At 38.9% G+C, this 15,304-nt stretch overlaps 3 protein-coding genes across 3 annotated transcripts; 2 read left to right on the top strand and 1 right to left on the bottom strand.

Annotated features, from left to right (window-relative positions):
• Positions 1-2,848: 2,848 nt before the first annotated feature.
• On the bottom strand, positions 2,849-3,532 carry LOC116180344 (aprataxin). The gene is made up of 2 exons (XM_031500280.1): positions 3,067-3,532; positions 2,849-3,021 (listed from the first exon to the last, which is right to left on the bottom strand). The coding sequence occupies exons 1-2, from the start codon at positions 3,506-3,508 to the stop codon at positions 2,867-2,869; spliced, it is 597 nt and encodes a 198-aa protein (XP_031356140.1). The 5' UTR covers positions 3,509-3,532; the 3' UTR covers positions 2,849-2,866.
• Positions 3,533-6,484: 2,952 nt separating this feature from the next.
• Positions 6,485-9,378, top strand: LOC116180343. Its single transcript, XM_031500279.1, has 5 exons — positions 6,485-6,627; positions 6,684-6,855; positions 6,971-7,215; positions 8,735-8,806; positions 8,857-9,378. Exons 1-5 carry the CDS (start codon positions 6,579-6,581, stop codon positions 9,228-9,230), a joined length of 912 nt encoding a protein of 303 aa, XP_031356139.1. The 5' UTR covers positions 6,485-6,578; the 3' UTR covers positions 9,231-9,378.
• Positions 9,379-11,007: 1,629 nt separating this feature from the next.
• LOC116181037 (uncharacterized protein C16orf52 homolog A) lies at positions 11,008-13,614 on the top strand. Its single transcript, XM_031501263.1, has 3 exons — positions 11,008-12,638; positions 12,695-12,907; positions 12,958-13,614. The coding sequence occupies exons 1-3, from the start codon at positions 12,536-12,538 to the stop codon at positions 13,143-13,145; spliced, it is 504 nt and encodes a 167-aa protein (XP_031357123.1). The 5' UTR covers positions 11,008-12,535; the 3' UTR covers positions 13,146-13,614.
• Positions 13,615-15,304: the final 1,690 nt, after the last annotated feature.

The following is a 15,304-nucleotide window of genomic DNA, read 5'->3' as shown; positions in this document are numbered from 1 at the left end:
AGGAGTTACTCTGAAGGCCGAATCGATTTAAAATATTTTCAAAATAGCCGCACTTCCAGAAGCACCGGAAGTAGATAGTAACTTCGTTATTTTAAATAGCAACTCCTATTTTTTATTGGATTTTTGGATTCTACGTGAAATTTCACCCATATGTCGATATCTGCCATTTATGGTTTTTAAGTTTTTTTGACTAAGAAAAAAAATGGCGGATGCAGATGGTACCTTGATAATTGATTACTTCAAAACGGTTGTAGTCATGGCAACCTATTTTTATCAGTGCATAGAGAATGAAACTTTCCACATGTATTTTATATTTTAACAATTCGCAGGAAGGTAACTTCATAAGTAAGTGCGACTTTTGACAGTCAATTATGATTTTTGTGATCCCCTTGTGCGATGAGCTAGGGATTTTGTTTGTTTTATTTGGGGGTGTAATGTATTTATTTGCAGTGGTATTTTTCTTATTTTGCATACGTACCACACGTGATTATTATTCATGACTCCTGAATATTTATGTTATTTGATACTGATATGGAATGGATCTCGAGAGGTCAATGACCCCTTTTTGTGGTGTCATGTTTTATTTTCAAGTTTGTCAAATATCAAGCCCTCCATTTTTGCGGTGTTATATTTATTTATTTATTGCATTTACTATAGTGGGTGGAGTGTTAGCAATTTGCTACTCTTCCCACTCAACCCACTATACAATCACAAACTGCCATACCTTACCTGGGATTCGAACCCAGGACCCTTGTAGCCAAAGTTAGAGCTCCTAACGTAAGCTCGCATCAATTCAAGGTTATCAGAGATCTTTTTGGGTCAGTGGTCCCATTTTTGTAATGTCATTTTATTTTAAATGTTATCAGAGGTCAATGGCCTCATTTATGTGGTGCCAGATCGGCCCGCCCATTCTTTTGGGGTTACGTTTCGTTGTTATGTTCAATGGCCTCCCACGGTAATTAAAGGTGGATGACCCTATTTTTGTATGTTATTTTCAATGTCATCAAAGTTCAACGACCACCTCAGTCGTATCTGATTTCATTTTCAAGATCATTGGTTCCATTTTTGTGGTGTCATTTATTTCCTGTGTTGATTTTCATTTCCAAGGCCAAAGTTAATGTTTATTTGTTGCAGCGGCAAAAATGTTACTTTCAAGGTCATCCAAGGTCAATAACCCCATTTGATCGTTAAATAAACTATAGGCGAGTTCAAGGACACCTTATTAGGATATAAAGCGCGGCTGTGTACATTTATAATTCAGTCAGTCGGCGCATTTCTCATGTCCACATGATTATACCGATAAATTTTATTTTAAGGTCTTCACGCGGGAGTAGATTATCGTATGGTGTTGCCCTGTATGTTTGAATTAATTGTTCCCGTGGAAAAAGAACCTCATACAGTGGAATTCTTGGGTCTTGGCTATATAGTTTCTTGTTCATATCTCTTGCTGACTGCAGCTCTTGTGTCTTATACGCGAAGGGGGGCCACTAATTAACTTTTCTTCTGTTTAAAGTATGTGAGGTTATGTGAAGTTAGTTTGAATATTATTCGCGTTATCAATATTTTCGTGTTAAATTAACGATGCCGGAACACGCCTTTGGAGTTTCTTTCTCATCGACAGTTCTATAGTGTTGAGGACACAGAGTTCCTCCATCCAGGTTTCTAATGGTTTCAAGCAGTCTCATAGCTAGAGAACGTACGAAAGAGGGGCAAGCTTACCATTGGAGGGAGCAATAGATGACATCTGTTTTTTTTACATTTTATTATTTAACCCTTCTGGATGAGAATGCGTAACCGGGGGCGGGGAGTATTCCAATACCCCCAGTAAAGCAAAATTCGATCATTTTCTCTACAATCATCGTCATCACCATCATGAGACCATTCTAAACTAAATCGACTCTTCGTATACTGGGGGGTATATTCCATACCCTCCAGACCAGCCGGGTGATACGTTCGATGGCGTGTTACTGAGAATGCAACACCGCGGAGCCTGGGGAGTCTCCCCTGCTAGAAGATTTGTTGGAGCCTTTATAGACTAAAAGTTCTTACAGGTTTTTATAATCTATTTGTGAGTCAACGATTGCGCGAAGTAACTTAATGCCTTGAAAATAAGATTTTTCGGTAGAGTGCTTTTGTATGTCATTTACATTTACATAATAGTGAGGTGGCCATGCAAAAAAAGGCAATTTTTATTTATCTTGTCCAAAACGAAAATCATATCGATGAATTTATTTTAAGTCCAAAAACTGGAGAATAAGTAAAAACATTTGACTACAAAGCAAATTTAATTTAACTCCTAATGTCATCCAGTCAGTGATATTAGTTTCATTTTTTTTTCATATTCACCTCGTTATTATGTAAATTAGAACTTATTTCAGATTAAAATATATAAAAAGTAGAAAAACCAAGATATTTGTTTATGCTATCAAATTTATTTTCCAGTTTTTATAGACTTAAATGAATTATTAGAAAAATGAATTAATAAATATGATTTTCGTTTTGGACGAGATAAATAAAAATTGCCTTTTTTTGCATGGCCACCTCACTATTATGTAAATTACATATAACGTATTTAAGTTTATAATATAAAACCCAGGAAAACCAAGATATTTTCGAAAACTATCAGAGATAGGTATAGCACCCTGTATAATTCCAAATATTTTTAAAATGTGGAGAATATGCAACCATATCATAATACAAAAGCACTCTATCGAAAAATCTTATCTTCAAGGCATTAATTTACTCCGCGCAATCATTGACTCACCCTGTACAGACATTATTGCTTTTACTGCAAACGAAATTTGGTTCCCTAGACAACATCTATTACGTACGAGGGGAACAGGCGCACTAAAAGTAAGTAGCTAATTTATTTATGACTTAAAATATGATCCTTTAAATTAGGCATGTGCTTTGGTACAAAGCTACATTTGTGACACTTAAGAGGTGTATCCAGTAATTTTCTACACACTTCGGACTTGGGCAGCTTCACAACACCTTCGGCCTCAAACTGCTGACAAATATCTACAAAAATTCACTGCGAAAACTTGCCAAAATGACCTCGTTTACCTGCTGAACTCAAGAAGAAACTGGAATTGTAGCTATTCCAGTGCTTCTTCGTCTTGAGACAGCTCGAAACCATATCGTCACTTATAAGATGCAAGTGCAACCGGGCCATGCTCGCTTCGGCGTGATAACCCATCTTAAAGTTTTTGTGTTTGTGCTCGTCGTCCGTCGACAGATCGGACGCTACGTGCTGCATGTGTTGGAGTAACGACAGGTGCTCTTTATTCACCTTTTTTAAACTGCTAATGTCGGCTTTCGGCAGGACGAGATAGTGGTACTCGGCTTTCGGATATTTATCCTTGATTACCACCACGAGATCGTCCTCCATTACGATACTTTCGGGGTCTTTCATCGTGTCGAGCAGGCCGAGAGCCCAGTAGCCCGAAGTTTTTTGTTTCTTTGATTTCTCATTATTCGCAGTTGGTTGTGCCCTTTTGGTGCTCATCGCTATCAATTTTGAAAGAAACAGCTTTATATTCGAAATTTTTGAGGTTAGAATAGAACGCAACAGTGTCTAAACTACCGTTGTTTGAAGGTGGCTACGGAAAAACTTAATTTACCATCATTATAGAGCGGCACATACACTATGTAATACCGGGTGATTCAAAATGACTGCAGACTGACTTTGGTGCATACGGTGCATAAAATAACATTTTAGTGTTTTTTACTTAAAGCGTTGGCGGTCATGGTTATCTCCCAATACACAAATTACAATCAATTGGTGTCGGATTTTACGTGTGTTGTTATTGCCTCGTCTCTATACCACGAACCTTGCATTTTGAAATAAATAGTTCTTTTCAAAGCTCCTGCAAGTGCAACATTTTACAAAGGTACCTACTCTGTTTATCCAGGCCAGTGTAATCATTTAATCTGTCCAAGCGAAGATGGTGGCTTCCTTTACGGAGTGCCGTTGTTGCTCTCTTGATCAGCTTGGCTAGTAGTACGGCTGCACTAAATGCTAACTTCGGTATTATTGGCTTTGCCCGTGCAGGGGTTACCTTGGATTATGCCATTGGCAGTGACACTTTTCCTTGTCTGGTTTTTGTGTACACTACCGCACCGTATGCCTTTTCTGATGCATCACAAAACCCATGTATTTCCAATGTTTCATTCTTCTTATGTATCCATCTTGGGATCTAAACCAATGTCGGATATGAACTTCAGCCATTCTTGGGCTCCCAGTAGCACATCTATATTGGACTAGTAATGTTGAGTCTGTTGGGTTCAAAACGAATTCCAATGAGTGCAAGCCACCACCATTTTGTGTAGAATTCGCGTAAATTGAGAATGGGTACGTACAGCCGGGGCAATTGTTGAGTATGTTGAGACGTTGACTTACCTTAACGATGAATGGTGACTTCTGGGCATCGATTCCCGAAGTTAGTCGATATGCTCCGTGAATCGTGATGTGACCGGCTGCCATGACGTCATGATCGTATACGATAGGGATAATTTCAAGTTTAGCTGCATTCCCGAATCGTGGACAAACTGTATGAGCTAAGCAATCACAGACAAGAAATGAACTGTCATTTATCAGTTTTGTATTTTGTTTTGTTTTTGCATTATGGATACTGTTATTAATAACCAGAAAATCTTCGAACAATTCCGCGTTTTATTTCACAGAAAATATGTGAATGTATAGGTTAGGGCACTGAATAACCCCTAGCAAAAGTTTTGCTAGGGCTTATTCAGTGCCCTAACCATTGAATTTATAACTATCATAAATTCAGTGCCCTAACCTATACATTCACATATTTTCTGTGAGTTTTGCTGCAAAACAGCTGCAAGCTCAGAGTAAGAAATAAAGTACTCTGAGGCTGCAAGTTCCGTCCTGTAGCTGCAACTGCGCATGACTTTCACGCAACGAGTGGTCTAGACCAGTCGTTGCGTTCGATCAACTTATCGCTCGATGTGGTAGGTTCGAGAATGCAGTCACATTCACGTTCACATCAAGGTCAGTCGATGTGAACAAAGCACATGTTCGAGAATCGACGCCCTGGTGGAAGTCAACAGTTGGTAATAATTGGCACCACAAATTTTGTGTAATATCTGAGATACCCCAACCGTAGCAACGTCCTGTGAATATTTACTCTTAGTTTTGTCTGATGTATGTGTTGTAATACCTGGGGAATGGTTCGATTCCATTTTTGTTACTCATAGCGTGTATGTAGTACTTACCCCGGTTTCGAGAGGGCTCAAAAGTGCTGTACATTAGATGTTAGCCGTAGGCTTTATTCATTATAGGACTACTCCGAATTAGGTTTTCCTGCAGTTTTCCTAATGCGTAAGGTAAATGCCGGAGTAGTATAGAACCACTTAAGATCCTCTGCAGGGGCACCGTATTGGTATTAGTTTCAATATAAACATAATCAGCTATTGCTATTGGTGTTCCTTACCCATAAAACGCTCTCAGTGCCTGCTGAGTGCTGAGAACCCAGTTATTACACAACGTAGGTGTCCTACATCACGATCACGATTTTAGCGCACTTGGAGTGGCCACCGGGTGATTCTCGCGGGAAACTTAAGCAAGAATATTCAAACAGGCAGCCATGTTAGTTTGGCATTTCCGCTACTACAGAATATGGTCGAATATCCCGGTGTGACTTGAAGTTGGCGTTACCCGCCAAGAGATCAGACGCTAAGATCATTACATACAATCCAAACGCGTTTGGATCATCGAAAGAAAGCGCCTCATATCATAACTAAACAATTGTGTTTTGTAGTCAGTGTCAAGGTCAACGTTAAAAAAGCGCGCGCCACTGGAATAAAATTCCATTTTATATCATCTCATCTTCAAACAATTCTTGCAAAACAATATCCATTTTTTGTCAGCACGAAAGTAAGGTTAAGATATAAATTACAAGATGATAAAACGAGGTGTCAACAGAACCGTTCAGGTATATGTGACGTTTGCTACTAAAACACGTTTACGGTGTCAGTCAACAGTTATATCGGCTGAACGTACACACGTTTAAATAATTATGACATCTACAAGGACTATTACAGCGATGTCGATTGAAAGCAACCAAAAGTCATATGTGACAAACAGAAAAGCGATAGAGCTTGCCTCATAGATTTTCCTTCTCTCTCACTTGCAGTATCCGCGCTTGGCATTGGCACGCGCAGTCCATCTTGTTCGTATTAATTAAAATACATAAACCTCTCGCCAGGAAAGATTGCCGGTCACAGAACACTTGATCCCGATCTACGATCTATGTTTTTCTAAAGATGTAAGCGACTTCCGGGATAGTATGGTGTTAATGTTGAACAAAAAGACTTTTCGTTCAACATTAGCACGATCCTATTCTGGAAGTCGCTCGCATCTTAAGAAGAAAATAGATTGTAGATCGACACAAGGTGTGCTGTGACCGGCAATCTTTCCTGGCGAGTTATACACAGTTGCTATAATGTATGCGCCGCTCTATAATGATAGTTGTTCCGTTGCGATCTTCATACAGCTGCGGTGTTGCCGATACTACAGAGCGTTTTTTGTTTTTTAGGTAGAGTTTTGTATTATGTTTAAAGTTTCCGGAATACTTTTATACCTGATAAGTGCAAGTTTAGGTGAGAGCTCCCCCCTTTACGGTTTTGTAATAATCTAATCGTTTTCCTCTCCACAGGAAATCACGTTCTGATAACGCAAATAAAGAATGATATCGAGATCCCCATAAGGTCCTCCTTAGTTACTGCGTCAATGGGTGATAAGGTATCATTGCATTGCAAACTCATTGGTAACGACACAACAAAAAACTTAGGCGTGCAATGGATTGCAAACCCCTCGTTCAATTTGAAGTAATAATGCCGACAGATTTTTGGCAAAGCATTGCAGGCGGCATGTAACATTATGCCGCTTACAACGTTATTTTACAGTATACGCACTACCGACTGCTTCTTCCACATATTTTAGGTTTGCCGAACACGATTTTTCAACGATAGTTTTATATCCACTGATGCCAAACAATGCGGGCACTTACACATGCGTCAGTAAAAACCGAAAGTCATCCGCTGTTGTCGATTTATTCGTTATACCCGGGCGGACTGATTATCAGAAAGAAATTCGGGAAATGGAGGCTAGACTGGCACAAGTACACAACACTAACTTTGATCGGTTTGCGAACATGATGGAAACCAAAACTCTTCCCCCAATGGAGTGTAAGTAAAAAATTCGCAACTTGTATTCGGTATGCTTTGTTCACATTGATTTTTCGTAAGGCGCCTGTGAACTGAATCTGAAATGGCGTATTAAAGGGTGAAATATTTTGTAAAAATGAGATTTAAAAATTAGCTCGATGTTGGATATCATAGTAGGACAGTTTTTTTCGCAGTGCTAGCATTGGTAACAGTGAGAACACTGTAAACCACAATCGAAGCTTCCAATCAATGGATTGTACCATGATTGTACCTTGTAAATGATCGGCATCAGCAGAACATAGTAGATAAGCCTACTTTGACCTTGAAATCTGCGCATGCGCCAAGTTTAAGAGCTCCCTTTAAAACACGTACCCTGCCAGATGGCGCCATAATTCCAAAGTTAATTAGGTATATTTATTAGACGCATTACTCTCGTATTACTGAAAATCATGCAAATATGATGATAAATTCTGATTCTACTAGTCAAGGAGTCTGTAATAAGCTTTTTTGGGATTTAAATTTTCATTATTAACCATAAAAACAAGGTTGAAAGGCTTAACACTTACTTTGAAGTAATAGGTAATTTTTGAGATACTTAATACTTTCCCAACTACATGCGAAATTAATTGCCCAAATATCATCTCGCAAAAATTGATAATAAATGAGTAATGTGGTTAAAACCATCTGATATTGACAACGAATAATAATCGACCATGTTGGTAAACCTAGTAAAGTTCAGGTATTCTCCCCAAGATGGCGCTTGTTATCACCAAGAATTAAAGTCCCTAGATTACTAAAGTACCGCGATTCATTAGGCCAGTGTTTTAGACAAAAACAAACTGTTAATTGAGCCAAAATGGCCGCTTGACACGTAGTTGTCAGGTCTATGGATGTTTGGAATATATTAATAACATTATCATTAGGCAAGGGTCCTTTATAATTTAATTCCCTTGAAAAGGTAAATATAGAGCCACATAGAAGAATGAGACAAATCCATTCTTCTCTTTCTACGTCAACTTGCTATATTTCGCAAGAGGTGAGGCAATACACCGATTTAAAAAAAAAGGAATTCACTTCAGAGGCGCCTTAAAAGTTGGCCTTGGAAAATTTCATTTGTGTTGGCAATACTGGTAAGGTTAATTTATCAAATTGGGAATGCTTAGCTTAGTAGCCATTTGTTTCTTATATTTGAAAGTGTATAGCGCGTAAAATTAATGGAGGAAATCAAAACGGATGGCCTGTGGGTGTCACCTGTACCGCCACCTCTGATTCGGCTCGTTTACCTGTCCTGATTTTAAGCGCGGAGAACTTGTTTTCCTCTCTTGAGGTTGCTCTTTCTCAACTGTGTGCCGATTCTTATCCAGGAGTTCTGAGCCTCCAGGTCTGTTGTCTTGTGACATTATCGACAGCACAGAGTCGTACTTAGCCCAACATACAATGACAGATTTCTATAACCTAGCTTATGCAGTGATGCCAATGCAACTAAAAATGTCAAAGGGCAACCCTTGCGACTAGAATTATAATTACTAACATCTTGTAGTCAATTTTCTGAAAGAGCGCAAACTTATTACTTCCTCAACGTACACAACTTTCAAGCAATTAGTCTACATCGGTAAGAACACGAGCAGTAAAGTATAGCGGATTAGCGATCCATTTTTACAGTTCCCGTTACGATATTGCTGATACTATCGCTAGTACGTTTTTGCTATTATCTGGGTAACCGGAGTCAAATACCTTGGCAGCAGTTGAACACGCCCATCACAAGTTGCGAGCATCAAATCTGCGCCTATCGGCGGCGTACGAATCCTGCCGCCCCGTGCATTTTAAGTAGGACCAATCGGGGACTGTCGGTTTTAATCATTCAAAGAGCGGCGAGTAGCACTTCGGACAGTGCGACAAATTTGGTAACGGAGGAGGACGCTCCGCCCGCTTACAACGACGTGAACGCCGATTCACCGCCTACTTACACCGAAGCGGTGGAAACTATGGACGGTGCCTTACCTTGTGCGACGCCAAATTCGAATGCTTCCATTTAATTGACCAGTGATAGCTTTCCAGGCAATGGTCCATTGTGATTTATTAATGTAGTTAGCAATTAACGGAGAAGACTTATTTTTGTTACACCGTTTTGGTTACGAATTTTGTGTAAAATTTTTACAAAATAAAGTTTTTAGTTTTTTTGAATTCTGGTAGCAATGAAACGTATTTATTTATTATTTATTTATAGGTTTTTCGAGTCAAGTCTGCCATAGGACATAGAAACAAGTTCGCGCACACGTCTTCGGTGTTTTCTGACGTCGCTAAGTATGACGACATAGCGCCAGGCAATGAATGGAAGAGTTTCGTTATAACGCCCGCCCCCAGAAGTCAAGAAGCGAAACTTGCCCCAGAGCCACCGTTACTTTCAAGCCAAAACGACGGACGTTTCGCGGCTGTTGGGAATCTGGGTAGCAGTCTGGTGAACTGGTGGTTCACAAATGGGAAAGAAAATTAAGTACAAACTCATAATTTTTCGCGTAAGAAAAGACGAGAACATATAAAATATATTACGCAAACAACCAGGCAATGTCAGGGAAACCTTCTACGGGACAAAAACCCCGCACAAATACACAAACTAAATTAACAAATACTTCGGAAAGTTAATCTTTACAAATAGGAAAGGATTGGAGGTGCTTTTAAATTTACTTTCGATGGCCATTCTTTAGCTTATCAAATGTAGTAAATTAACGTCAGATTTAAAGTGTAATGATCTTAGCCTCCTACTATCTTGGCGGTCTAACACCAACCTCAATTCACACCGGAATATTTGACCATATTCTGTAGTAGCGGAAATGCCAAACTAACATGGCTGCCTATTTGAATATTCTCGCTTCAGCTTCCCGCGAGAATCTGTCACTCCGACTGCCAAAAAAATAATTCAGGATTATTGTTTAATCCAGTATTAAGACATTTGATTGGCTTTATACTGCAGTATGCAACCAATCAAATTTCAAAATTCTTGTTTAAACTCAGATTTGACAAATAATCTAGGATTTTGGTTATAATTCGCTTTCCTGCAACCGGCCGCGAGTGCACTAAGATCGTGATCGTCATGTAGGACACCTACGTTGTGTAATAACTGGGTTCTCAGCAGGCACTGAGGGCGTTTTATGGATAGCAATAGCTGATTAAGATTATATTGAAGCTAACACTAATACCAACACGGTGCTCCTGCAGAGGGTCTTAAATGGTTCTATACTACTCAGGCATTTACCTTACGAATTAGGAAAACTGCAGGAAAACCTAATTCGGAGTAGTCCTATAATGAACAAAGCTTACAGCTACATCGAATGTACAGCAATTTTGAGCCCTCTGGAAACCGGGGTAAATACTACATACACGCTATGAGTAACCAAAATGGAATCGAACCATTCCCCAGGTATTACATCAGATAAAACTAAGAGATATTAAATATACCTCGCCGGGCGGTAGGATTACTCAGGCCCAGTGGGGTGCCTGTAGATGTGGGCTAAAGTTGTTGGATTTCGGAACGAGTGAAAATGTTAGTGTTAGGTTCACCAAGGCCCGTATAAACTTGAATAGCTTGATCCCCTCTAAACAAGCACACTTCCCTCTTGATTACTCACAGCCCCAAATAAGCAAATATAATGAAATGCAATGAAATAATCGAAAGTGACTAAAAAGCACAATACACAAATATGTACAGAACAGATACAGCCCTACCGACAATGAAGCATGATTGCCAATACCAACAAAGGTTACTCATTAAGAGGTACAAGTGATTGAATCCAAAAAGTACATCACTAAAGGGTTACAATCTGCATTCAAGTTACACACATTCATAGATTAATTGAATAAAGCAAAACCTCACCTGATATAAAAAGCAAAAGCACACAGCAATGATTAAGGTATAACAAAATATTTTCAGATATGCCCTACTTTACATCTTAGGCCGGTTACAAGAAAAAGACCATGAACACACATGTTAAATCGTATTTATTGACTACCCCAAGCGACTCTGTAACTTGATCTCTTAACACCCCTAAAACCACCCGAAAATCGCCCATTCCCTGCATTTCTAGGAAAAACCGGACTGCAGGTGTTTGAAATGGTAAACTGTGATGTATTGGCAACCAGCGTTACGTTGTACTCCTAAATCAACGACCAATTAGGCGTTTCCGTCACCGGCAGTGGAGCCACCACTCTGGCGAAGGTCAGATGCCAGACTATCATACTTTGATTTTTGGCTACCTATTTTCTAACGTTTGTGTGTGTATTAAATGATCTAGCAATTTCCTTTGTTATTATTTACGATCCGGCCGCTACTTATTGTGGGGTTCCGAGAAATTCCATCCGTCTCATCTTCGCTCTCTTTCCCTTTTCTGTAATCCCACCAGATTTTGGTTGGCAGCTTGTGTAACTAACATGATGTATAGGGTGCTTCGTATCGACAGTCATATTCACAGGACGTTGCTAAGGTTGGGGCATCTCAAAAGTATTCAAATTCAAGTGTTACTTCCTCGAAATGTTGTATATTTGTTGTGTTTCTGTTTAGCGTTGTTTACAGTTACCTCTTGCTGCAGTTTTCCTTATATTTAACCTCTGTGATTTGGAATTTTCTTCAGCGCGGTTCAATAAACTTATCTGACACCCTCCACCCCTGGGTGCGCCATCTAAAGCGGACTACCCTACTAGGAGTCCACATGGATCGTCCTTCAGTGGGTCCCTCTTAGTTTTACCGTGATACACAAATCATGGCTGTTAAGCCCACCCTCACTCAAATTTTCTTGAAATTCAACTTCAAAATTGACACCAATAATGGGGGTTTGATTGCTAAGGTAGATAATTTACCAGGTGCTGTGTCATACACGGAGGAAATCGTGAACAAACTGAATATAAAGTTTTATGATCACGAATTCCTAACCTATAAATGCAAGGATATTTTTGCTCAAATGTTAGGTTAGTCAATATATGTAACCGAAGAGGAGCATAATAGTGCAAGTACTTCCACTTGTATTTAAATTATTTTCATAATCCAAACAAAAAATACGTAATTCGAATGCAAATGTGTACTCCGTAAACTTAACCATACTTTGATTTAAATTCGCGCGTTCTTTCGTAAAACGTCCTACGATCTTGAAATCATGATTGCCGAAAGAAAGCGCCTCTGGATACGTAGGGGAATTGTACGTATGCATTCTTTTACGTCTCTGTATATTGGAATACTGCCGTTAAGGAGACACACCTCGGAGCTCTATGGGAGACACTTTCGCCTCCCTTGTTATTTCTCATGCATTATCATAACAAATCCATTAAAATCGCGTAATTTTAAGTTTAAACCATGGACAAATTAACTTTAATATCGGGGACACTCTTTATGGCCGCAGACGTATTCGCCATAGTGAGCTTAGCGATGCCTGATTGGATTATTACCGATGTTGGAGGTGTTTTTTGTGTTACAAAATCCCTGATACAACTTGTTTACATGTTTCTTTCTAAGGTGACACGCGACTGGGCTTAATGTGGACCTGTATGACCCTCTACAACCGTCCCCAAGTGTGTTTCACACCCGACTTACAACCCGAGTGGCTCCTTGCGCTTGTCTGTATTTTTGTAGGCTGCATATGTATTACAACCACGATAATACTGCTGGCCTCCTCGCATTGGGACCGAAACGTCGTACCGTACGCACGATGGGTTGGGTTCACCGCAAGTACGTCGCTTTAATTTTTAGGGTGTTAGATTATAATTTTTTGTTCGTAGTGGTTTTATTCTGCCTGGCAGCTGTTATATTTCCAATGGGCTTTCATGTCGATGAGATCGGTGGTCAGCCCTACCAACTTCCAAATAGTCATCAAGTTGGCATCTCTTACATTTTGTTTGTTTTAGCATTGTGGATTACGGTTATTTCGGAACTATTTGCAGGCAAAGTGTGTTTGCCACATTTTTAAAGTGTTTATGTTGTAGTCTTCTATAAAAAAAGGTTTATTACTCGTAATTGCGTTTCTCTAACACGAACTAAGCCTTACTGCAAGTGTCTCTAGTCTAGTTTTAAAATACCAAAATGGAGTTACCCGATTCGGATGCAACATTTTGTAGGCAAGTAGAAGACCCTGTCATCCAAAAACCACCGTCTACGCAGAACTTTTTAATGGAACAAGAGGTTATGTCCAATACGACCGAGAAAAGGAGATCTAAACGCAATCGTAATGAAGTTACCTACTTTCCTAAAACGTGTGAAGTTCAAAAACGCAAAAATGACAAAACCAAAGACTCGGTCACCCAAATACCATCGAGTGAACCTTCCACTCAAGACATTTTAATGGAGCAAAAGGATACGGGCAATCAAAACTTATATTCGTTGCTGAATGCTCATATCGTAAAAAGTCTAAAAAGTTTGAAGGAGAAGAAGCTTCGCTTGAAGCACGATTTAGTAAGGAATTTTAAATCTGACGGCTTTGAAATTTTGTCATGTGAAATGGGGGAGGAAGATAAATTGCAAGCCGAGATTGAATTCAACAAACTCAAAGATACCAACCACTTCGACTTTATTTAAAAACCTGTAGTTTCTTTCGTTCAGTTAATTGTATACGTTCATTGTCAAATAAAAGCGCTACTAAACTCGAATGTACTGGTTTTGTTGACACTATAGAATTCCTTTTCCTTTAAAGGACTTTGCTGTCTTAAATTGTTGCCAAAAAAATTTTAACAAAAGTTGTTGTGTTATAGTGAGTTGGAATGGTAGAAAAGCCATGACTGAGATCTCGTCTACATAAGACACACAAAATAACAACTGTGCAAAATTGTGGACGCAATAGCTTCCTAGCTCAAACAAAAAATCGCATTTTTGGAAGTAGTGTGTCTTTAAAAAATGGTTAGTGCCAGAGAAAGAACGTTCGCCCTTCATTATTTTCCGTAAGTTTTCAATTTGAAAAAATTAAGTTACCCTACACTTGACCCTTAAAAGGAACAGAGTTATGTTCATTAAGTGAAACCCTCCATATTATGATGAATATCTTATATAAATCTTTTTTTTTTATATCCCCGTTAGTTTCCGCAATAATCGACTGTCTCAAGATATATATTGAACACCTCATTATATAAATTAATTACGTGAGATTCAAAGATAAGATTCAGAAATTAATAGTCGCAGTAGCCGCAACTCTCAAAAGAAATTACTGTTACACCACAATGCGTTTTGCTTATACAGGTACAGTTAAACTCCAATAGATCATCCGCTGAAACTCATACCTTTTCGAGGCAAAAATGCGTCAAACGTATAACCCGCTATTTATTATCGCCCCTGTTCTGAATTCCATTTCTTTGTTACACGTGGACAAAAACGAAATTTATCCAAATTTATAATCTTATACGTACTCTATTCATTTTAAAAAGGTAGCGGTAGTGAGATGCCCCAATAGCCCCAACCTTAGCAACGTCCTGTGAATATGATTGTCAATACGAAGCATCCTATACATCATGTTAGTTACACAAGCTGCCAACCGAAATCTGGTGGGATTACAGAAAAGGGAAAGAGAGCGAAGATGAGACGGATGGAATTTCTTGGAAGACCACGTGTTTACAATTTCAAACTCAGTACTCTGAGGCTAAAGATCATAACAAAACTACGAGTAAAAAATAAGAGGAGAGCGAACCTTGCAATGGATACGGAAGTTATAAGAGGGAGGGATACTACATACACAGCTGCTGACTCGTCCTCCATTTTGAAGCCCACTGCAGACAATTTAGATTTACGCTTGCAAAACATTGCATGTCCGGGCGCATGTATTTGTCTTATTATTTAAAGAAAAAATAGTGATTTTTTAAGGTTTATTAACGCATAAAGGTATATTTAAGGTAAGAGTTTGTAGTGTACTTAACCCCCAGGTTCTACGCTAACTTCACACTACAAGAACACGGAAATAAAGTCAAGCCGACAACGTTTAAAAATGGCCACCCGATTGACTATTCCCGCCAAAACTAAACACAAAAATAAACTTGGAAAATGGTAGTTCACAAAATAAAAATAAAAATAGGCTGGAAAAATAAAAACTTTCCAATAAAAAAACCAGCCGTCAAATTAATATTAAATTGTGTAGTAAAATTGTTT

The sequence above is a fragment of the Photinus pyralis genome, unplaced genomic scaffold (genome assembly GCF_008802855.1).
Source record: "Photinus pyralis isolate 1611_PpyrPB1 unplaced genomic scaffold, Ppyr1.3 Ppyr1.4_LG9, whole genome shotgun sequence".
NCBI lineage: Eukaryota > Metazoa > Arthropoda > Insecta > Coleoptera > Lampyridae > Photinus > Photinus pyralis.
Note: the sequence above shows the minus strand (reverse complement) of the source record. Positions and strands in the feature narration are given on the sequence as shown.

Excerpts from the sequence above, each read along its gene's own strand:
- LOC116180344 (XM_031500280.1), bottom strand. The coding sequence starts at position 3,508 with ATGAGCACCAAAAGGGCACAACCAACTGCGAATAATGAGAAATCAAAG. Across the intron at positions 3,022-3,066 it reads TTTCTTCTTGAGTTCAGCAG|ATATTTGTCAGCAGTTTGAG; the intron begins GTAAACGAGGTC and ends GAATTTTTGTAG.
- LOC116180343 (XM_031500279.1), top strand. The coding sequence starts at position 6,579 with ATGTTTAAAGTTTCCGGAATACTTTTATACCTGATAAGTGCAAGTTTA. Across the intron at positions 7,216-8,734 it reads AACTCTTCCCCCAATGGAGT|TCAATTTTCTGAAAGAGCGC; the intron begins GTAAGTAAAAAA and ends AACATCTTGTAG. Across the intron at positions 8,807-8,856 it reads CAAGCAATTAGTCTACATCG|TTCCCGTTACGATATTGCTG; the intron begins GTAAGAACACGA and ends CCATTTTTACAG.
- LOC116181037 (XM_031501263.1), top strand. The coding sequence starts at position 12,536 with ATGGACAAATTAACTTTAATATCGGGGACACTCTTTATGGCCGCAGAC. Across the intron at positions 12,639-12,694 it reads GATTATTACCGATGTTGGAG|GTGACACGCGACTGGGCTTA; the intron begins GTGTTTTTTGTG and ends TTTCTTTCTAAG. Across the intron at positions 12,908-12,957 it reads ATGGGTTGGGTTCACCGCAA|TGGTTTTATTCTGCCTGGCA; the intron begins GTACGTCGCTTT and ends TTTTGTTCGTAG.